This window comes from Saccopteryx leptura, chromosome 3 (genome assembly GCF_036850995.1).
Source record: "Saccopteryx leptura isolate mSacLep1 chromosome 3, mSacLep1_pri_phased_curated, whole genome shotgun sequence".
NCBI classification, from domain to species: domain Eukaryota; kingdom Metazoa; phylum Chordata; class Mammalia; order Chiroptera; family Emballonuridae; genus Saccopteryx; species Saccopteryx leptura.
Window position 1 is genome coordinate 283,014,636 of NC_089505.1, and position 23,223 is coordinate 283,037,858.

At 39.7% G+C, this 23,223-nt stretch overlaps 1 protein-coding gene across 16 annotated transcripts in view; it reads right to left on the minus strand.

The window, feature by feature from the left end:
* Window positions 1-23,223, minus strand: part of LTBP1 (latent transforming growth factor beta binding protein 1) — a 416,121-nt gene that overhangs the window by 132,821 nt on the left and 260,077 nt on the right. For 7 of the 16 annotated variants that reach the window (XM_066378530.1, XM_066378532.1, XM_066378534.1 and 4 more), the window contains 4 exons: window positions 13,847-13,969; window positions 7,589-7,756; window positions 4,523-4,750; window positions 2,347-2,369 (listed from right to left, as the gene is read on the minus strand). In XM_066378530.1, the coding sequence (XP_066234627.1) occupies window positions 2,347-2,369; window positions 4,523-4,750; window positions 7,589-7,756; window positions 13,847-13,969 (542 nt within the window). The remainder of the gene's footprint in view (window positions 1-2,346; window positions 2,370-4,522; window positions 4,751-7,588; window positions 7,757-13,846; window positions 13,970-23,223) is intronic. The other 9 variants (XM_066378533.1, XM_066378545.1, XM_066378541.1 and 6 more) reach the window with 3 other exon arrangements.

The following is a 23,223-nucleotide window of genomic DNA, read 5'->3' on the forward strand; positions in this document are numbered from 1 at the left end:
AACCATCCAGTAACCCATTTCAATTTCATTTCTGTCAATGCCACAATCATAATCCATCCAGGGAAAAGTCACTTTTTTGTCCTCCCTCCTTCATTTCTCATCTCAAGCCCTGCCCAAGTGCACTATAGCTTGTTCTACTGTTTAGCCTTTTCCATACCCATAGCCCCCACTACCCCAGGTCTGGACTCACTCTCTCAGCCTCAGTTTATCCTGGTAATTTAATTGGCCTTATAGCTTCCTCTCTCTCCCTATGTCAGCTAATCCAGCTGTGATTTTATCTTCTAAAAATACTAAGCATGTATTCATTTCCCCTTCTTTTATTCCATTAATTTTTTTTTAATTGACTGATTTTAGCAGGAGATGAAGGGGGAAGAAGTACCCTGATTGGGGATCAAACCGGCAACCTCTGAGCTTTAGGACAATGCTCTAACCAACAAATTACCGAGCCAGAGCCTCCTTCTTAAAAAAAAATTATTTTATTGATTTGAAATAGAAAAACAGGAAAGGGAAAAGAGAGATGAGAATCATTAACTTGCAGTTGTTTCACTTTAGTTGTTCAATCTTTGGGATCAAGACAGTGACCTTGGAATTATGTTTTGACCCCATGCTCAAGCTGGCAACCTCCGTGTTTTGAACCGGGACCTCCGCATTCCAGGTCAATGCTGTATACCCTGTGCTAACACCAGTCAGGCAGGAACACAGACTAGCTATTACCGATTGAAGATGACCTCTATCAGTCAAGATTGCACCCTAATCCCTGCAGCCCAAGGTCAATGTCAGTAAGGAGAAGACCATTAATCCACTCCGCAGTCTATGGACTGAATTTCCCCCATCAGCATGGGGCAGCAGACTCCCTCATCAATTACCACGTCTCCACCTGACATTACGGTACAGTTGACGAGCAGAGTATTTATCCACAGATGACAACTGCAGTTTGGGATCCCAAGCCTTCCAAAGTTTCTTTTCTAACCGAGTAGCTCATACTTCCCTCACTGACATCTTACTGTACCGGCCAAACCTTTGCACATATAACTTCCCACCCCTGGACCACCTTGCCCTCTCTCTTCACCAATCTTTAGTATCATGAGGCCTTAAGGAATGAAGACCACAAAGATTTTGGTTGTATTTCTCCCACTTCCGCCTCTCCAAATAATCTGCAGTAAGAGTGCCCAAGAAAAAGTCAGGCCCTCTGTCAGATTCCTAAAGAAAGGTAGCATAAACTTAACCATAAACAGAGAGGAAGAAAAGAGAGATAAGATGAGGCTGTGGGAAGCTGGCCAGCCCACTCACATGCTGAATAATACCTCCCACATTCCAACCAGAACTAAATTCAAAAATCAACAAAATTGCAAACTATCCTAGGTCATTGCACTTCAGAGATGGTTACCAAGAGCTGCAAATGTTCATGTAAAATATGCACATCTGTTGTACTTCTTTTAGGGTTAAACTAACATTCCTCCTCGATGGGTGTTATCCCTCTAAAATGATACTTTTTGATTTCTGGATTCTCTCACATGTATGACACTTAGGTTATTCTATCTCTTATTCATAAGATAAATATTTTTAAAACTATAATAATTTATATATGTATTTGCCAGACCTAAATTTGAATACTTACTGCATTCTTCTCAACTGAATAAATGACACATAAATGTATAAACATTTAATAATTACCTTATTTTCATGTTAGTAAAGAACCAAAGCAAGATTCAGACAAGGAACAATATTCCATAAATAGAACTTAGTTCCAGAAAATGTTCTATGTTTTCTGCTAATAAATTTCACAATTCACAGTCCCATTTTATGCCAAAAACTAATAGGTTGATAAAAATTTCTCTAAAATACCTAAGCAATATTCTAGTATTGATTGTAATTTTCAAGGGTAAGCTCTATTCTTCCTCTAACAAATTTAAACATGCATGTTAAATTTTAAGTGAATTAAGAAGTACATCGTTCAGTATACATACACCATAAGAATACACAATTACATAAATACGTCAGAACTTTTCTTTCCACCAGGCCATATGTTGGCCCTTTGAATTCTGTTTAAGCCCCCGATTCCCATTAGTCCCATCACTTTCTTCTCCCTGGAATTTAAGTCTCATGAGAACAAGAAGTTTTGTCTGATAATTTTTCTCTCTTGTTTTCCAGTATTCAGAATACTGCCGTTCTTATAGCGGGGGCTCACCAAATATTTCTTGAATGCATGAATGATGCATTTCTTTCAACCAAATGATGAACAGACATGTTACTGTATTTAAGCTTTAAAAAATTCATACATATTCCAAAAGAAAATCATTGCAAAGTTAAAGAAAAAACATAACTTGCAAACAAGGAATAAATTACCTTCTCAGGGGGTGCAGTTGCCACTAAAACCAGAAAAGAAAAGAATACATTAGTATAATTTAAAACAATCTACTATATAACACTGTAATTTTTAAAATGCAGTACAAGTCCAGTATCTCTCCAAAAGGATTAAGAATCAAACTAAGTCAAATGCAGAATTATGGTCACTACTATTTTGAAAAATTTTACCCATGACTGACAGGGAAAAACTATCAGTGCCATGTCATTCCTCAATCACAGGATCTATAATATAATTCTTTCTATATCTCTCATTAAATGAAAAAGTTAAAGGAGGCAACACTTATTGATACATTATTTTATGCCTAATCTCAATTTTGGGGAACTTCCCAAATCTTAGAAAATAAACATTTTCTTTAATTGGTCATATACTTATTCTTAACATAATATATAATATTTGAAAAGATTTCTGATATCACTGTTGAAAAAGAATGCCACTATTTCAATGAAACATAAGAATGAGAGTTGCATTCTTGATGCATACTAATCCTTAATGAAGCCCTGTATTTTCAAGAATGTGTGCTAATAATATTATTTTTTAATCACAAACCAATATAACCAATGAGAGATTAGCATCAATATAGTGAAAAAATTCCATGTTATACAATCATAAACATTATTATAGGATGGAAGTGGTTATTATGCCTTTATATTTTGAAAGCCTTGCTTTTCATTAATCAGCCCTAAAGCCTTAGGTGAACATTCCCTGAAATTTTTCTCATGAGTCAATGTTTCCATAAACATTCACATACAGGTTTGGTGGATGCATTAACTCCTAAAAGCAATCAGGTACCAGATTGCTACTACTGCTGCAATATTCTTGTGATTGGAAAAAGTCAACTAACATTCTATCCTGCCTAATCCATCATTAAGAAAGTCCTGAGGCAGAATCTGGACCATAGCCAATTTTCTTTTGCTTACACATAGGATAAGCAGTTGCAAACATCTGGCCATGACATCTGAAGTGTATAGGAGCAAATTGATCAACAATGTCAACTCTAGGTGTGGTCCTATCTGCTCTGCCTAACCAAAAAAGAAGTACAGTAAGTGAAAAAGTGTAATAAACTAGGCTGGAACACATAATGGTTCAGAGCCCTGAAAAAAAGGCACTTCTGCCAGGAAGAGGTCTCGCCAAGTCCTCAACTTTTCACTAACCTGGAGCACCTTCTCTCCTTTCAAAATTCCTCAGTGGGCACCCTGAATTCTGACCTCAGACTCAAGCATGAAAAGCCAACATGAGCTTTATTGATATTCCAGACAAACCAAAGGCTTTTATTCCTTCTACTGGGGTGAGAATTTTTGTATTAACAGAGATATTGAAAGTTTTAGATATGCTGCTGTCTTATATAAAGAAACTGAGGCAGAGATAATCCTCTTTCTGAATGCCAGAGAGACAAAGTCCACTGACTCCCTCCGGGGTGTAAGGCCTAAACCACTTCCTTGGAAAAACATGCTCCTTGGTCCCCTCACGTAACCTATGCATGACATCGGGCAAGTCAGGTCCCCTCTCTAGGTCTCAGGTTTCTCAAACCGTAAATCAGAGGGCTCCACTAAGTGATGTCCAAGATCCTTCCAAGTGACCCTGTCTTCCTCCACTTTGCCTCCCATTAACTCTGACTGCCTGTTGGGACTTTATTTCATGGAAGCTTAGTTAAAGCTATAATTTTAAGCTGATTCCACTTTTTAAAGTAAATAAATATTTAGTAAATTGTCCTCTAGACACAGAAATAAATTTGGGCTATTCCTTAAAGGATCTAAATGACACTCCAAGACTAAATCCCAAGAAAAAGGGGACCCAAACACAAGACCATATCCTCAGGTTACCATGGAGTACTGTTACCTACTAGGTATATGTTACTCTAGAGCAGTGGTCCTCAGGGGTAATGCTGCCTCCCAGGGGACATTTGGAAATGTTTGGACACCTTCGGGTTGCAACAACTGGAAGGGAGAAGGTGCTACTAGCATCTAGAGGTTTGAGGTCAGGACTCTTGCTAAACATCCTAACATACAGAGCAGCTCCACCTCAAAGAATTATCCGCCCCAAAATGTCAATAGTGGCAAGGCTGGAAACCCCTGTTCTAGAAGGGTATGAACAGAGAAACCAAAGCAAGGGCATACAAGACAGACGTCTAGGTCCATGATCCATTTCCTCTCTCACCTTCTGGCTCCGCCACTCCTGGCCCGTGTTCCCGGGAGATAGTCAGGGCTTCCACTGGCTCTTCCTTGGCTGGGAGAGGTGGAGGATGAGTACTTTTAGCAACAGGTTGAGTGTTCTTTGGCTTGACATATACAGGTCCTTTACCTATATGGTGATGGATTGGCCTGCGTCTATGAACGCCAGAAACCGTATAACCCATTCCACCAGGACAGATTTCCTTAAAAGCAGCTAGATTTGGGATGGGAAAATATTCCTTTTAAAAATCTAAAAGTGCAAACTTATACAGAGGAAAATATCATGATGAGTATCTCTTAATAAATCATCACTAATATAGTTACATTTAAAATCTTCAAAAAACAGATGCAAAATGCTTGAATTTCTTTTAAACTTGCATATTTACAGAAAAAAAACCTTTCTTTTACCAAACATTTCTCCATCTGTTAATTCCTTATTCTATACAGATTATATATAGCATATATAAGAACATATAGCTTATATATTATATTATATGTATCAGTTATGGACTAGGAAATAGTATATATTCATATAAATATATGTTAATATGTTAGATGTATAAAGACACTATATATTATATATCCTTTTGGAGTCACGTGTGTAATATTAACAAAAATCAGGCTATTTTTCCATCTGCTCTAGTTTAATTTTATTAATTGTTAAAAAACTCAATAACATCTAAGTTAGATAATGAGCAAGAAAATAATTTTTTTTTAAAAATAGCACTCTTTGGGGAAATGAAGTGTTGAAGTCTTCAGAATTTGTTTCCAGTTGAAGAACCCAAAGGACTCAGCCAGAATGGAGTGTATGCGCTGATATGGGCAGGTTGGTTAAGAAGGATTGAAAGGGGAAGTGTTCTTGGAGAGGGAGTCTCGGGACAGGGAGAAGACACCCAGTGAATTACAACATGCTGAAGAGATGATGGATAGGATTCAAGTTAACAAAAGACCCGCCACATTAGGATGTACTTATATTCAAGGGAAAGGATGCTAAGTGGGCAAAGCCTGACCGTGAGCACATGGCTAAATTATCCAGAGGACCGGAAATATTCTGTGCCCTGGAACTGCTATCCTCCTCCCCGGCAGAGGGGTTTTGTACAGTTAAAAATAAAGCAGACCGGGCACATGTGATCTGCTTACCCCCATCGCATAATCCCCAGGAACAAGTGAAAGGGAAAGATGAAAGGGGCAAGACGGTACAGGGCCCAAGGAGGAAAAATTCCCCACCCAATCCTTGTGGTGTTGGAGGCAAGTTACCAAGTGCAGATACCAAGAAGCTTACTTTTCTTTCTTTCCACTTTCAAAATTGAAAGTAAGTCATTTCTTACATCCACTTAACAAAAGATCTTCTTCTACTGAATGTTCTGGGCCTAAAATTAGTCCTCAACGAAAAGGAAATGCTAAAATACATCTTAAAGCATGCTAAAACATTGTTTTAATAAGGATTACCTAATAAATGGTGGAACCATATAACCAAAAATTGGTTAGGAGTAAAAATTTTCTTTACAATTATTTTCAAATGTAGCTATTATATTTCATGGAGGAGTCTCCCCGCATTATGCTACCATGTTGATTTATATTTCATGTAAAGGTTACAAAGTTGCCACAGTTGAACTTAAAAAGAAATGGGTCTATGAATTAATAAAGATAACATCTTTTGAGTATTACTTTTTAATAACGAGTGGGTCAGATCCTATAAAAGGAAAATAGGACCTTTTGGAGATGTCAGAAATTATCTAGTCTATCAAAATACCACTGGCATTACACTAACCTCTGCCTTACCAGTTCTTCCTGATCCTACCCACCAAAAAAGCGGATCATAATATTTAAATTTACTTTTTTTTTTTTTTTTTTTTTTTTGTATTTTTCTGAAGCTGGAAACGGGGAGAGACAGTCAGACAGACTCCCGCATGCGCCCGACCGGGATCCACCCGGCACGCCCACCAGGGGCGACGCTCTGCCCACCAGGGGGCGATGCTCTGCCCCTCCGGGGAGTCGCTCTGTCACGACCAGAGCCACTCTAGCGCCTGGGGCAGAGGCCAAGGAGGCATCTCCAGCACCCGGGCCATCTTTGCTCCAATGGAGCCTCGCTGCGGGAGGGGAAGAGAGAGAGGAAAGAGAGGGGAAGGGGTGGAGAAGCAGATGGGCGCTTCTCCTGTGTGCCCTGGCCGGGAATTGAACCCGGGACTTCTGCACGCCAGGCTGACGCTCTACCACTGAGCCAACCAGCCAGGGCCTAAATTTACTTTTATTCCTGTCTGCTATGGTGCAAGTTATAGCTTTAAGATTTCAATTGCCCTATGAGAATTTACCCACTCTCCTAGGTGGGAAGCATCCTCTCAAATATGCAATTGAGTAAACTTTTTATGCCTATCCCCGCATCAGTGAAAATGAGGTCATGCCTTCTCTGCTAATATTATGGTACCCAGTATTTACAGGGTGTTTCTATCTCTTCTGTTTAACTCTACTTGACCCTGTATGAGAAGCTGGTGACACCTTGGTTAAATTAAGGTACTTATATTACTCTTACAGAACATTAGGCAATTACGTACCAAATTGAAGAATAAAGACTAATCAACTTGTAAATATCCGGCTCCCACCCAAATGTTCATAGGGGTGCTTTGGCGGGGCCCATTTCCAATTGGAGAAATTAAGCACAATGTTCATAACAGAACCTGACAAGCACATGATCAATGAATGAATGAATGAGGCAACCTACACAGGTCTATTTACTGCGCAAGTGGTGAGCGGCCAATCAGTAGGAAAGCCATGGCTCAGCAGGGCCCTCTGTTCTCACTACACTTTTAAACAGCAGCCTTGGAGTCCAAGAACTGAGGATAAACTGCAGTGGCTTTTCTTAACATTCAAAAGGAAGCCTCATGTCACACAGAAATGGGAAGATCGCTTTGCATGCATTTTTTTTCCCACCGATTCACTCTTCTATGCTCACAGAAGTGACAAAAAATAAAATAAATAACTCTAGCTGCCAAAGATGTCCCGTATACTTGTGTGGCCGGGAATGAATGTGAGTGTGCCGCTGGGCATGTCTTACCTGTGCCCGGAAGGGGACATTTCTCACAGTGCGGGCCCCAGGCCTTGCCCACGCTACAACAGCAGAGCTGCTTGGTGAGGTGAACAGACAGGGGGTGCATACACTGCCTTCCGGAACTGACAAGGCGGTAACAGGGCCCCTTCTCTTCAGAGATCACAGGGGATTCCGCTGAAGCAGAGAGATAAGGCCCGACGTCACCCAGGAAACAACAGAAACCAGATCGACTTTTCACGTAACAATAAAAATAACCATCAAGTCTGGGTTAGAAACCATACTTCAGAATAGAGCTACCTAGATTTAAGACAGAACCTTTCTTCATTTAGAGTCAGTTTACCAAACGAGTTTTAGAGTCAGGGCACCAAACGGACCCTGTCCAGCCCCTTCTTCCATTTCAAATAAAGCATTAAATCAAGTCTGTGGGCAGAAGTGAAAAGAAACAATTCCACTCAAAATCTACCTGCTCTAATCAACCTAGTCAACTATTATTGGCATCACTATACCTTGTTGGTTTCCTTGTAGTTAGCCATAATGGAGGTAAGTCTAGGGAAGAATTCGGTAAGCAACCAGCAGTATGGAAAATCACAAACTGAACACAGTTGATGCTGCAAGCCAGCTGCCAGTGCGGTTTTTGCTTTTAAGACAGTGAGAGCTTGCAGGGTCCATCAGGGTTCAGCCTAGGCCAGTGCACAGTGAACGGCAGGCAGGTAACGCTTCTGACCTGCACGCCACGCATGGCCCCGGGCCCAGGCAGGCAGCATATCAGAGAAGGAACAGGAGATGCACTCAACCCCACAGAAAAACACTGGAAAAGCTTACTAGTCTACATTCATCTGGTACCTAAACCCTAATCCTGATGGTTCTTCTCCTCTCAGTTTAGTAGATAAGACTTCATGAATCTAACAGCTAAACACTCTACTGAATAGAAAGGGCAAATATGAGGATAATATACAGCCCCACCTTCCAGAAGTTCATTTCTAATATAAGTGTGGATGGAGTGTGTTCTACAGAGCCAGCTCCAGGCCAGGTCAAAACTGCTGAATAGGTCAAGTTTGATGTCCCCTGTCTGTCCCTTCCCCCATCAGTCAAAGCTCTTCTCTATTGTATCAGTGTCCAAATGATGCAATTTTCCAAATCTGCCATTTCCTCTATCTAGTACCTGATGCTACCAAAACATCCTCTCCTTCCTTCCTGATCAGATCTAAGTTTTCATTCTTTCAAAAGGACTGACAGCTCAGCTAGATACTAAATCGAAACAATCTGATCAAACTGAGGTGCTATATAGCACAGTGAAAAGATCAAGGGTTTTAGAGCCAGACCTGTGTTCACATGAGAGGTCTACCACCTGCCAGCAACACGGCCTAAGAGTCGTGTTAATTTTAAGTTGGGTAGGCCATGGTACCCAAATATTTGGTCAAAGACAGGTCTAGTTGTTGCTATAAAGAAATTTTTTCACATGACATTAACATTTAACCAGCAGACATTGAGTAAAGCAGATTACTCTTTAGAATGTGGATGCCTCTACCAAACAGCTGAAGGCCTTATGAGAAAAGAAACTGATCTCCCTCAGAAAGAGAGAATTTTGCTAGTAGACAAACAGCCTTCAGACTCAAGTTGCAAACATCAGCTCTTCCCGGGGTCTCCAGCCTGACAGCTTACCCTCCAGATATTTGCCTTGACAGTTTCCTAAAATCTCTCTGCGTGCGCGCGCACGCACACACACACACACACACACACACACACACACACACACAGAGTAAAATTTGTGGCATTTGTTATCTGGAGAATAAAGGTAGAAATCTAGCAAGTTAATTCTTCCTAAACATCTTATGCTAAAAGATGTTTTATAGACCTTCGCCTTCCCATCATTTCCTAACCAAAACATCCTCTGTAAATGCTGTGATACCTAGTGTACTGATGCTTTCTTTATTCTATGACAGCTTCCAAAGCACTTCAGGTGGGGGTCTTTCAGGGCATAAGAGACTCATTGGTTTAAAGAGTTATCAACAAGTAAATTTTTGGTGAGTCTGAGAGTTTCAGACCATGTTTTAAATATATTGCCTCACCCCAAGTGCACAAAAGAATAAGCAATTAATAAAAAATCTGCTACTTCAAAATGGAAGAAAAAGGAAGCCACTGAAAAGTTCTAGTTTATACACCTACATTTTACTGATGCTATCTTATTCAAATTTTCTTTGATCTATAACATGTGGACCAAATTGACTTATTCCTCAGATTTCTAACAGGGTATGCTTTTAAAAACACTGATCCTATTTTAATATTTAAATTAGCCATTATTCTTTTATTAGTTCAAATTACTTGCATGGCAATTCCATTTACTCACATTCTAGTCAACACAGCATATAACCCCGGGAACAACATACCACCCAGAACTATACAAGACTGGTGTTTCTGTTGTGGAGTATCTCAACCACAAATGAAAGGCTAAATATAAAGCTTAAGTTATTAGTATATTATTATTTAAAATATGAAACATGAATATATATTCCACTGAGTCATAAGACTTTATGCTACACTTGAAAAAATCAGTATTACCAGAAGATTTCTAAAAATCTGTGGAAATGGGTATTAGACAGAACACTAAGGAGCCATAACAAAAGGGACTGATAGCCTCATATGAGTAGGTACACTGAAACAGTGGTTTTTCATATTGTATGGTAATATTTGGGGGGGGAATGCTGCAGTATGTGTTGCTAAGATTAGGGTAAAAAATCAGGTACTTTATGTAGAGGGAAAAACATTTCAGAGGTGTAAAACCTACTGGAAATGTCAGGAAAACAAATCTTTCGCCCTTGATTAGAATCTTGAGAGAAATTTCCAAAAGTAATAAATCTATAGCTCTACAGCCAAGTATAGTCTTAAATCTTCACCATATACCTAACACTGATGGTGTTTCAATTGCAAACACAGTTACATGGCAAGATGCTAGGGTTCTCTTATCGGGTTTCCCAACGGTGTATTAAACAACTTACACTTAATTTCAGGATCAAACAATAAATTCTGACTATACTTTCAAAGACATGATACTCTAATCAATTCAAATGAGAATGATAACTTGATCTAGAACCCTAAATTTGGAGGCACAAAATCCAGTTTTGAATCTCAAATGTCAGTTACTAGCTGTATGATCTTAAGAAATTACTTAAGGTCTCCTAGCTTCAGTTTCCTAATGTGTAAATGAGAGCAAGTATCTCATAAAGGTGCTAGGGAAATTAAATTGAGATGATGTACACAAACATGACTGGCTTTTAGAAGAGATTTGTCCTTCATCTCGTGACTTCAGGGTTACAGAGGAAAACTCCTGAGCACATCTTCTCTCTAACCCTCTATTCCTGTCCATTAGCACCAAGTCCATGGCTCACAATAGTATGAAACAGCAAAAGTCGAGGCTCAGAATTCTTTTACCTGGGCCCCTTTCTCCTGACCCTAGAGACACATCCTCCACAGCACTAATCCTGAAGCTCCTGAATCCCTGAAGAAAACTCGTTGCAACTCAGTCAGTCAGAAAGTTTTCCTACTCACATTGCAACGCTTATTATACTTTTATTGGATTTGCTCTGACATGTCCTAACATTTCACCTTTCCCCATAAGTAGGTAGAGGCAGGTCTGGAGAACTCTGCTGCAGCACCCTAAGCCACAGACAGAGAAGTGAGAAGCAGCAAACGCCAGAGTCCTCCTACTTTCCACTTCTTAATGTGGCTAAGTCAAGGACAGCGAGTGGGCAAGGAGAGGAAGAGAAACGGTTGCAACCTTTGGCTAGAGTCAAGGAATTCCGAGGGTGTTGACCTCCACGCATTCAAGAACAGGGAGAGCTTCCCATTGCTCCTCAGCTGTTGCCAAGTGCATTTCCTTGGGTTCACAGTCAGCCACACCTTTCATGGCCTGGATAGGCCCTACATTCATGCTGTCTGAACAAATATGGTCAATCTCCCTCAATTTACTTGCATGCTCTATCCATGGCTGTTTTTATAGGCCTTAAGAACATACATTCAAAGTGTTAACACAACAGCAATCTTGTCGGTGCCCCTGTGTGTGACCGCATTCTTTCTGCTGCTTCCCTATGACCACCGAGGGTACCACCATCTTGCCAGTATTTTTTCCCCTTTACTCCGTAAACAGCACCTTCCTCCCTGATTCTTCTCAGCTTGACTTCAGACTTTCCCCCATTGATTTCCTCAAATCAGACTGGATTGAACCAAGTCACAAATCCTGAAGGAACACTACACATCTCTGTGATGTTATGTGTGGTAAATTCAGAGGAAAGAGAAATAAATCTGCCCACTCAATACTGGGTCAGAGGCCAGGTTTTAACTTCAAACTCTAAACTAGAACATTTAACTAGCAACAAACGTCTCCCAATACTTATCATTTCAACTGTTGTAGCTGAACCATAAAATTGAATTATTTATTTTTCAAATATAAATGGATGGCTATTTAATATGTTCAGTATTATTTGGGCAATGACAGGGAAATTAAATGCTAAGGAAATGTGTAAGTGTTTCAAAAATCTCATTGGCAAATTTCAACAATCTTATTAAAACCTGGATGTCTGCCCTAAACACTAGACATCCGATCTAGTCAAAGTTTAATAAAATACTTTGTGACCAGTTCTCCAAGTTTATTAATCTTCAACCTTCAGTGTAGCAATTTTAACCAGACAAGTCAAATTATTTAAGGACAAAAAATATTCACAATAAATTTTATATCCAAACTCTGCAAAATCTTTTACACTGAAATTATAAAACTATTTAAAATATTTACTCATGTAATTCAAATCAACCAGAAATTATCTCTAAACTATCTGGATATTGTCAACAGTGTCATTTTTGGCTTGAAATCTCAACAAAATTCTTCCATCAGTTTTCAAACGTAACTCGTATGCAAACATAATTTTACAGTCTAATTTTACCATCAGCCAAAAGCTCTATAACAATCTGTCTCACGATCAGAACTATCTGAAAGAACACACACAAAAAAAGAACTTACGTGCAAAATTTCCTAATCTGCATTTGATAGTTTTTAAAGGAAAAAGTAGTAATTAGTAACAATGTTTCAAAAGTCTCAACAAACTCACTTAAACATAATGAATGAAGACTTTCATTTTTATTTTACTACACTTGTTTTTTTATTTTATCGTTGTCTATGATCTTAGCTTAAGGCACAGAATTAGAGATGCACAGTTAAAAATGAACAATGGTATCATCATAAAGAACGAGTCTTGACCCAATGGCAAGTCTAAAACTGGGGACCAGAGGATGCAGCTTAACAGGTACCAAAACCACATTTAAAAAATAGATGAATAAAAACAAAACCTTGCAGGACAGAAATCAATACAGAATTTTTCTTAAAATTAGATCCTAACAGTTTTCTGCCAGGTGTTAGTTTAAGATGCTTAAACTTTAGTTGTACACAGCTTTGAAAAATCTGCAGTGGTTACCTACTTTGTAATAATGAACACAAGTATCTTAAAAAAAAAAAGTAACCTTCAAAAATATGCATCTTGAGAATTTTTTATCTAAAATGCATCCTTCTCTTATTATGGTCAAGTGATCTGTGGTGAGAGAGTCTCTTTGAAGAGAATATATTTTCTGAGCAATATAAGAATATGAGGTTTAATGAAGTATTTTTACCCATATCAGATAGAAGGGGAAATCTTAGAGACAACATTATAAGGCAAAACAGTGTAACTTCAGGGACACATTTTGGTGGTTTTTGAGGACAACAAGATAGAGTATTTGAAATTAGAACTGAGTAGAAAATCCAAAATTATTTCCCAGACTCTCCGAACTAAGAAAGTACAGTGAAACCTCATTAAATCAGACAAGAGTGACTCAGAATTTAGACTAATTAAAAACAGAAGCAGGACAAAGTTCAACTCAGCTTAAATAATGCTTAAAATACTAATAAAAAATATCTTTCATTTCTCAGGTATGCTCACATTAATTAACTCTTTTCTTTTCATCAAAGTATATTTCCTCAGTGTGCTAGTTCTCTACCTTGACTTTCAGCTATTATATTTTACTGAATGCAATTAAAATGAATTCTGCTTCCACGACATAGGTTTATGATAATATATCAGGCTTACTTCCTCCCTCTTGTCATTTTAATGAGGTTTCCTGCATATGGACAATATTCAGGTGACCACTGAGTGTTCACTTTTTTGGGGTAACCTCTCACCCCCAACCTTTCAAAAAAAAAAACTGATCTAAAAATTGGAATAAAAAGTGATCATTACTTACGAACACAACTTGTAAACGTAGGATCCGGCCCAAATCCCATTTTGCAGGTACATCTATAGCTGCCCATGGTATTCAAACACTCACCATTAGGGCATACACCCTGGAGCTGGCATTCATTAATGTCTGCAGGAAAACACAATTCTTTTAGAAGGAGCATCAAGTACTGTCAGATAGACTCTGGCGGTACATTGCATTCACTTTTCCATCATAATCTCTTGGCTATAGTAAATAAGAGATGCCAGCATCCTGTAATACAACAGGTGTGAATGAACTAAAATGAAATCACACATTATTGAACACGTACAACATTGTATTGCATGAACATGTACATACTGTATATGACAAATAATTATTCTGCACCTACAATGTACCCAGTTCTGTTCTTGATACTACAGATTTGCCAGTGCACCAAACTGACAAGAGATTCCAGCCTTCACAGAGCCTACACTTCAATTTAGTATATGTATGGTTTTTCAGAGCATTCAGAGAAGGCAAACAGCCTCACCCTGGAGACAATGATCATCTATCTAGTGGTGCTCACAATGATGTGAAAAATTAAAGAAGTGATAATCAGTTCAAGTTATCACAATTAGAAGAAAGATCATAAACTGGAAGTTAAGTTATGAAATTGCCTATATAGACAGTAAGAGTTACTACAGGAGGTTGGAGGCAGAGGACAAGGTAGCATTAAAAAGGAGGTAAGACTTCAGATTTTGAAGTTGGAGAAAAGTTGGATGGATGTGGGGGGAGGAGGAGTGAGCTACAAGGATGGACACTGGAACACAAACACAGAGACTGGAGCAGGGAAGGGAGATCAGAAAATCAGGGAGACAAACCACTGGCTAGAAAAGAAGTCTCAGGAAGGTATATATTTGGAAAAAGAGCTGGGTAAAGCCAGGCTAGGTTTGGATTCAATTTTATTGAGAACAGGGAGCTACACTAAAGGTTTCTAAGCAGGAGGGAAGATCTAATCAGAGGCAGGCTCTGGGGAAATTCATCTGGTCAGCACATGGCTTGGTGAGAAAAGATTAAAAGTTTGATCACTGAAGGAGTAATGCAAGTATGAGACTAGTGACAAGTCAGATTGGTGACAGTGAGAATAATCAGGAAGAGAGGGAATAAAGAAGTTATTTAAAAAAAACCACAACAACTGACAGTACATGGGTGTTTGGCCAACAATACGTTAGAAAGGAGAAAGGAGTCAAAGACGCCTGGGAGGCTTCTAATCTGAGAGAAGAGGAAAACACATTGCTGGTTTTGTGGAAAGTTCCTAGGAGGAAAGAAGTAGATGAAGAGATTAGTTTTATACTCGAAGGTCACATAGGGATAACCAAGTATGACTATCCAGCAGGAGGGGAAAATTCAGTAATGAAAGGAAACCATAGCTGGAAATAGAGACTTAAGGTCATCTGCATATGGTGATTGCTATGGTCTGAATGTTTGAAATTCATTCAGACCAAAATTCTTATGGTGAAACCCTATTCCCAAGAGGTGATGGTATTAGTAGGTGGGGCCTCTGGGAGGTGCTTCCACCTTGATGGTGGAACACTCAAGAATGAAATTAGTGCTTTGTAAAACAAGCTCCAGAGAAATCCCTAGTCCCTCCCGCCATTTGAGGACACTGGGAGAATTCTGCAGCCAGAAAAGGGTCCTTAGCAGAAGGAAACCATGCTGGTGCCTGGATCTTGAACTTCCCAGTCTCCAGGACTGTGAGCAATAAAGAGCTGTTGTTTATAAGCTACTCAGTTGGGGGTATTTTTGTTATAGCAGACTGAATGGTCTAAGACAGTGATCCAAAGAGAAATCAAAATTATTTGGAACAGGAGAGATAAAAAACATGCTGATTTTATAAAGGTTATAAAGCCATGTGCAAAGGCAACTAATTAAAAATCAAAAGCAGAATGTGACAATTTAAAAGTGAAAAATGAGTTGTCATTTGTATTTTGGTTTATGAAGCTTAATGGTTAACAGGCTTGGCTATAACCATTTCCTTTTCAAAGAATATTCATTTCCTTCTCTCATTCATTCTAATGAAACTTTTATTACGGATCCCAAAATATTAACTTCCTAAATTAACACTGAACACATTGGTAGCAAAACATTAGTAGCAGAACTGCCGCATAAAAAGGCAAATACAACCCTCGATAAATCAGTATTTGCTTATATATCAGATTCTAAGTAGCCCTAACCAAAAGAAGTTGTGTCCAGCTCTACCTTCCCCTGCTGTCTCTGTTCTAATTAGCTTGTGCCACCAGCACTAGCAACAACAACTCCCCAGTCTCCCTAATGCTGGCCTCAGTAACCTAGAAGCATGGCCCTTACTTCATACACACTCTTACAGCTCCCAGAAAAACTCCCCTTTCCCTCAACTGCCTCAAATTATTTTTTATCATATTCTCTAAAATGCCATAAATTAGAAATTAAATATCCAAGTTTTTAAAGTGTATCAATGTTAAGCATACAGCTAGATGAAGTTTCCAAATACATACTGGGAATGTGTATGTGTGTATACATGTGTAGACGCATGTGCATGCACGCCTGTACTATGTAACCACCACCCAGATCATGGTTAAGAACATTTTTATTGGCCCTGACCGGTTGGCTCAGTGGTAGAGCGTCGGCTTGGGGTGTGGGAGTCCTGGATTCGATTCCCAGCTAGGGCACACAGGAGAAGCGCCCATCTGCTTCTCCACCCCTCCCCCTCTCCTTCCTCTCTGTCTCTCTCTTCCCCTCCCACAGCCAAGGCTCCACTGGAGCAAAGTTGGCCCGGGCGCTGAGGATGGCTCTATGGCCTCTGCCTCAGGCGCTAGAATGGCTCTGGTTGCAGCAGAGCGATGCCCCGGATGGGCAGAGCATCGCCCCCTGGTGGGCATGCCAAGTGGATCCCGGTCGGGCGCATGTGGGAGTCTGTCTGACTGCCTCACCATTTCCAACTTCAGAAAAATACAAAAAGGAAAATAAATAAATAAATAAATAAATAAATAAATAAATAAATAAATAAAATAAAGAACATTTTTATTGCCTGGAAAGGCTCCTTCATGCCCCTTCCCAGTCAATATCCCTGCCCTGAGAGGTCACTGCTAGTCTGACTTCTATCACCATTGATGAGATCTTCCTGCTCGTGAACTGCACATAAACGAAATCATATTGGATATGTTCTTATGGCTGACATTTTTATTCATTATTACCCCTGTGAGATTCATTAATGTTGTTTCATATAGCAGTTTATTCTTTTACTGTTGTATTTTATTTTACTGTGTGAGGATATAAAAATTAATTTATTCATGCTGATTTTTGGCTGTCATTAACAATGCTTCTGTGAACATTCATACATGTCTTCCTGTAAGCCTAGGTAAGCCTAGGTACTCATTACTCTTGGCTCTATATTTAGAAGTAGGATTTCTGTGTCACTTGAGTAGGCCCATGTTTACTTTAATAAATATTGTCAAATAGTTGTCCACAGTGGCTTTGCCAATTTCCATTCCCAGTACCAACTGCTCCACATCCCTGTCCAATTATTGGCAGCCTTTTCCATTTTAGTCATTCTGGCAGAAGAGTAGTGTTATCACATTGAGGTTTCAACTTGCACTTCCTTTTCATGTATTAATTAGCCATCTGAATTGAAAAAATACTGTTCTCTTCTAAAATGTAAGTATCTGCAGCAAAGTTGTGGGGTGAAATGATTGCTTCCCTTTTAGCACTCAGGGAGGATCACTGGTGATTCTTAAAGAAGGAGGGTGAGTGTGTGTGACTGCCTAGGGGACATTTTGAGTTGTCACAAGGACTGGGGAAACACAGCGGGTAGACATTGGGGAGCTAAGGTTTCTGAAAGTGTCGTTAAGTCTCCCTTGACAAAGAACTGTTCTGCCAAAAATGGCAATGCCCTTATTGCAAAACTCACCCAGAGGTTATGAAAATACGGGTGTGTGAGTGCAAAAGGGGCCATTTTGAAGTCAAGTTGTCTGAGGAGGACGATGGGGTGGAAGCGGGTGCTGCTTACAAGCGAGCTTCCAGTCAACTCAATGTCCGTATCTTCTACAACTGCACAGACCCTTGCTGTCTCTGAGGCTGGGCTTTGGCCACAGGATGGATGGGAAGCTCAGCCAGAAGCAAACAAGAGATAGTTCTCCAAATCCCTGAGTCTGGGCTGAGCGGTTTAGAAATACATATAACAAGAGACTCATTAAATAACCTAATAAAACACAGCCTTCATGGTTAAGTACTAGGGAATTAAGTAATAATCTAGTACAATGAGGTAAGACTCCTCACCATCATCCCATATATTTGTACAGCACATCTTCTCTCACTGGAACTTCATAACAATTCTTGATGGTGGGTCACGTAATAGCTAATTTTGTTCAGGGTCATATTTTTTAAAAAAGAGTTAAAGAGAAGTGGGAAAATTTAATGGGATAAATATCCAACTACAATCCAGTTTTGGTCTAACCAGGATGCTAAATTATGTTATCTTGAACAAGTCACTTAATTTCTGTTGATGTCATTTTTCTCTCCTGCAACACAAAGGGGCTGAGGCAGATAATCCCCAAGGTTACTTCTAGCTGAAATATTCTGACTTGAAAAGCATCCCCCAATTGCCAGGCTTGAAAATGACAAGGAAAAAATTGTGACATTTATGGATAATATATTATAAATAGCATGAAGTGCCCTTATGGGAAATAAACACACTTTCATGTATCTATCCAGCGTGTTTAACAAAGTAAGCAATAATTTACTGCCTTTTAGTGACGCAGGTTTATACAGGAAATGAGACATATCCAGTAATCAACAGGAATTAGGTACAAGCTGAGATCAGTACATGAAGATCTTTAATACCGTGTGAAAATATGAAGGTTTTTGTTGATTCTGCTGTGTGTATATTCACCCTTTGCTTATGGCTAGAAACTCCATTAAACAGTTGATCAACAGAACTTCCTCTTGAAAGCAGAAAAGAAATAGCTCCTGAGGTAAATACTTTGCCAAGCCAGACAAACCATTTGTCTATTTAATAGGGACAAAGGACGAATTTATTCTCTTAAAGAACAGGAGCAGCAGCTTCACTGGGTACACATACGCCTTAAGTCAGAGAACGATATTCTGTAGGGTACATACATGCTTGGATACGTTTAAGGGAACTGAATTCTAGCTCTTGAGCCTTTCTCTGTTCCTTTTGGAAAAGTTATCTGCCTAAGAATACATCTGTCAACCTTCCTTTTCTCTCTCTCCTTGACTCCGTGCCTTCTTCCTCTTTCACAAAGTCAAATCATCTCTCATCCATTTGTAATCTTTCCAGGTTTTCTAGGTACGATGCCCTACAATGTGAAATTCTCAAAGGCACAAACAAATGAACAATCGACAAATATATCCTTCCTGAGGGAGAGACAGAGAAAAAACGGTAAGACTGATCTGTTTCATAAGAAGGTCTGGCTTTGCCAATTAGGTTAGACAGCAGACGTTATTCATAAACCGAATGAGCCAGCTCTGCAGCTCCAAGGCTCTGATGAAAATGTGTTTAAAGCACATACCTAATATGAATACACCAGAAAAATATCTACTGCATCCATTTAATTTCTGATGGAAAAAAAAAAGGTAGATGTCAGCTTCAAAATGTGTGAGCATGTAATTTTTTTCAAAAGTATTTTAGGAGATAAGTGAGAGAAAAAAAAGTTTGAAGAGCAAGATTCTATAGCAATATTACCCGAAGTATTTTACCTAAAACCCAAGCTTTGTTAGGATCTTGCTAAAAAGAAAGGGGGGGGGGTGTTCTGTGGACAAATACATTTGACAAATACTGCATATTCTACAACCACGAGCACATTAAAGAAAGACCTTGAGAAGTCCTTTGGCAAGAGCTCCTGGTTTTCTTTAACTTGGTATGTTCCACACACTTGGCCATGGAACCCATTTTCACACACCATCTATTAACATCCCTCTGAATTGGTGTGAAATGTTGCTCTCTGGGGCTGGTCCCGCAAGCTACTGTACGGGTCGCCTTGTGGTTATATTTGCTGTGATCTAGGCCTCACTGTCACCAGAGAGCTCCCCTCCTGACCTATAACTGTCCATCCATTATAAAATGATAATCTAGCATAGGATGGATTTGATCATAAAAGGAGGCAAACCCCTGTGGGAGCAACTCTATTCCTTCCAATTCTTCCCTTTTCGGGACAACATGATAAAAGAATTATCAGAGCCTAGAAAACAGCTTGTATTTATTTCTTGGTACATGTGTACTACACATGGAAGATGCTAATCACACACACATCTTTGTTGGTCTTGGATTTCTGATGCTAGTCTACAGACACTGCATTAATTTCTCCTTGAAACATTCACAGTAACATGAATCCATCATGGGCCCTCCTCATCACTTGGGGTACAACAGGCCTCTTCCGATTGATTTTATAGCCCCAGAGATTAAGGTCAAAGAACTATTGGAAAATATAATGTGCTAATGACTCACTTCACCACTGTCTTTCCTGAAGAAAAGCAAATAAAATAAACAGACATTTCCTTTTTGAATCTCATCCCAGTGATTTGAGAATAGTAAGAGGACACACCAGAAAGTGATTGTAAAATGGATAGGAATGGGTCCCAAATTATTTTTAAATGCTGAAATATGATGCTCAGGTCCAGATCAGAAGTGTTTAAATTCTAACCGAAAAGAATGAGCCTATTTAAACTAGAAACCATAGCAGGAGTTCCAAGAGAATGCCTCAAACACTAAGACAGCCCTTTCAAAGAGGTGAAATATCTATTAATTCCCTCTTAGCCACTGACTATTATAAAGCATGATGCAGCCTCGCATTAAGTATTCCGTAGTTTCTGGGATTACATCACTAAGTACAGCAGAGCATTGCATGAATCTCCATCTAATAGGCTAAATAAAAACAAGTTCAAACACTTTTAAGTGTCTTCAAGAACTGAATTATCGGCCCTGGCCGGTTGGCTCAGCGGTAGAGCGTCAGCCTAGCGTGTGGAGGACCCGGGTTCGATTCCCGGCCAGGGCACACAGGAGAAGCGCCCATTTGCTTCTCCACCCCTCCGCAGCGCCTTCCTTTCTGTCTCTCTCTTCCCCTCCCGCAGCCAAGGCTCCATTGGAGCAAAGATGGCCCGGGCGCTGGGGATGGCTCTGTGGCCTCTGCTTCAGGCGCTAGAGTGGCTCTGGTCGCAACATGGCGACGCCCAGGATGGGCAGAGCACCCCCTCCTGGTGGGCAGAGCGTCGCCCCTGGTGGGTGTGTGCCAGGTGGATCCCAGTTGGGCGCATGCGGGAGTCTGTCTTACTGTCTCTCCCTGTTTCCAGCTTCAGAAAAATGCAAAAAAAAAAAAAAAAAAAAAGAACTGAATTATCAAGCCTGGTAGACTCCAGTCTTAGTTTATATCTATTGATCTTCTACTATTATTTCCCAAATATATAGCAAGAGCAAGGGATTCTAAGTTGTATCTTTATAGCCACATTATTCTCCTAGACATATCCCCTATTGAATATTCCATACTCTCGAGAAAGAAACAAACATCACAACAATCAATTCCCCTTTGACGATGAAACTGAAGGGAACTTGAGAGACAGCACCGTGAAGAAGTTCAGAACAGACAGGTGCTTGAGTCAAAGGTAAACAAGACCCTGTGGGCTTAGAAGAAACTTTTATCTCCCACTTAAAGAGTTTAAATTGGAGACCTTGCTCAGTATACGAGTTATCACCAGAAATAACTTTTTATGACCTATCTGTAGGGCAGGGAAAACTAATTACTGAACATCTGCTCTTCTTATCACCCTGCCAATGCCTCACCCCACTCCGAAGCCCAAGGCGCCTTACCTCACCTTTAGCTCACGGTGTCGTATACATCTTATTTTCCCTCTCTGTCTCTGACTTCCTCATGTAGAGTTCCCGTACAAATCTACGTAATTAAATTTAGTTTTCTCTTGTTAATCTGTCTCATGCCTCTCTAATTATTATTAGACCAGCTGGAAGAACCTGGAAGGATAAAGGAAAGTTTCTTCCTCCCGATGGCTGGAACTGGGGGGAATGCTACATGAGCAGAGACATCAGCAAAGAATATGTTAGGGACAGGAGGAAGCACTGAAAATATTACTTCACTAGCCAGAATTTTGAATATTAAAAAAATAAAGTTCTTGCCTACATCCTGCTGAGTGAAAGAAGCCAGACACACAAGAACAAATATTAGAGCATTTGGAAGTTCATTAAGGCAAAACTGATCTATGCTTATAATTCAGGATAAGGACTACCTTTGGAAAAGAGGGAGTAAGTAAAGGCTGGAAAGGGACAAAAGGAGGACTCTAGGGGGCAGGTAATGTTCTAGTTTTCCACCTGTGTTAAAACTACATCGCTATATTCAATTTGTGAAAATTCGACGAGCTATACACCTACAATTTGTAAAATAAAAAGGTTATTTAAAAATACAATTAACTATACAATTTCTAATATAATCACCAGAATGTTTTTTTACTAATATTTTTTAGTTCTTGCTTTAAGTGTAGCTATAGAGTGACCTCACAATAATACAAATAAAGATCTTCCTTTTCTCTTTTCTCAAGCAAAATACACTTACATATTTGCTAAGTCGGTATAAGTTACTAGGGTATTATAGATGGATTTTTATTTTTTTTATTTTTTAATTTTTCTATTGATTTGAGAGAGGGTAAGAGAGAGAAAGGGAGAGAGGGGGACAGAGGGTGGGGGGGAAGAGAGAGAGAAAGCACTGACTCGTTATTCCTCTTAGTTGTTCTATTTAGTTGTGCATTCATCGGTTGCTTCTCATATGTGCTCTGACCTGGGATTGAACCTGCAGCCTCAGCATGCCAGGATAGTACTCTACCTACTCAACCACCTACCCAGGCCCACAGATTGAGGGTTTTTTAAAAAAAAACTTTTTATTTATTGATTTTAGTGAGCCAGGAACATCGACCTCTTCCTGGATGTGCCCTGACGGGGGATTGAACTAGCAACCTCTGTGCTTCAGGAGGATGCTCTAACCAAACGAGCTATCTGGCCAGAGCTAGATTGAGTTTTTAAATGACCCAAATTCTCCAACTATCCATGTATTTATGCCCTCTGCTATATGACTTTGTGGGTCCTCACGTGAAAAGAGGGAATTTAATCCCCTCGCCTCCAAATGTGGGCTGGTCTTGTGACTTCCTCCAGCCACTAGAATATAGTGAAAAGCATAGGGTACCTGGAAAGTAGGCCTGAAAAACATTATGTGTTTTCACTCTCTTTCTCTTGGAACCCTGAAAAACCATGCGAACAACCAAGCTAGCTGCTTAGAAAATAAGACACCACATGGAAGAACAGTCATCCCAGCTGAGATCATCTGGTCTACCCAGCCCCAGGCCCCCATCTGCTGCTCACACTGACAGTA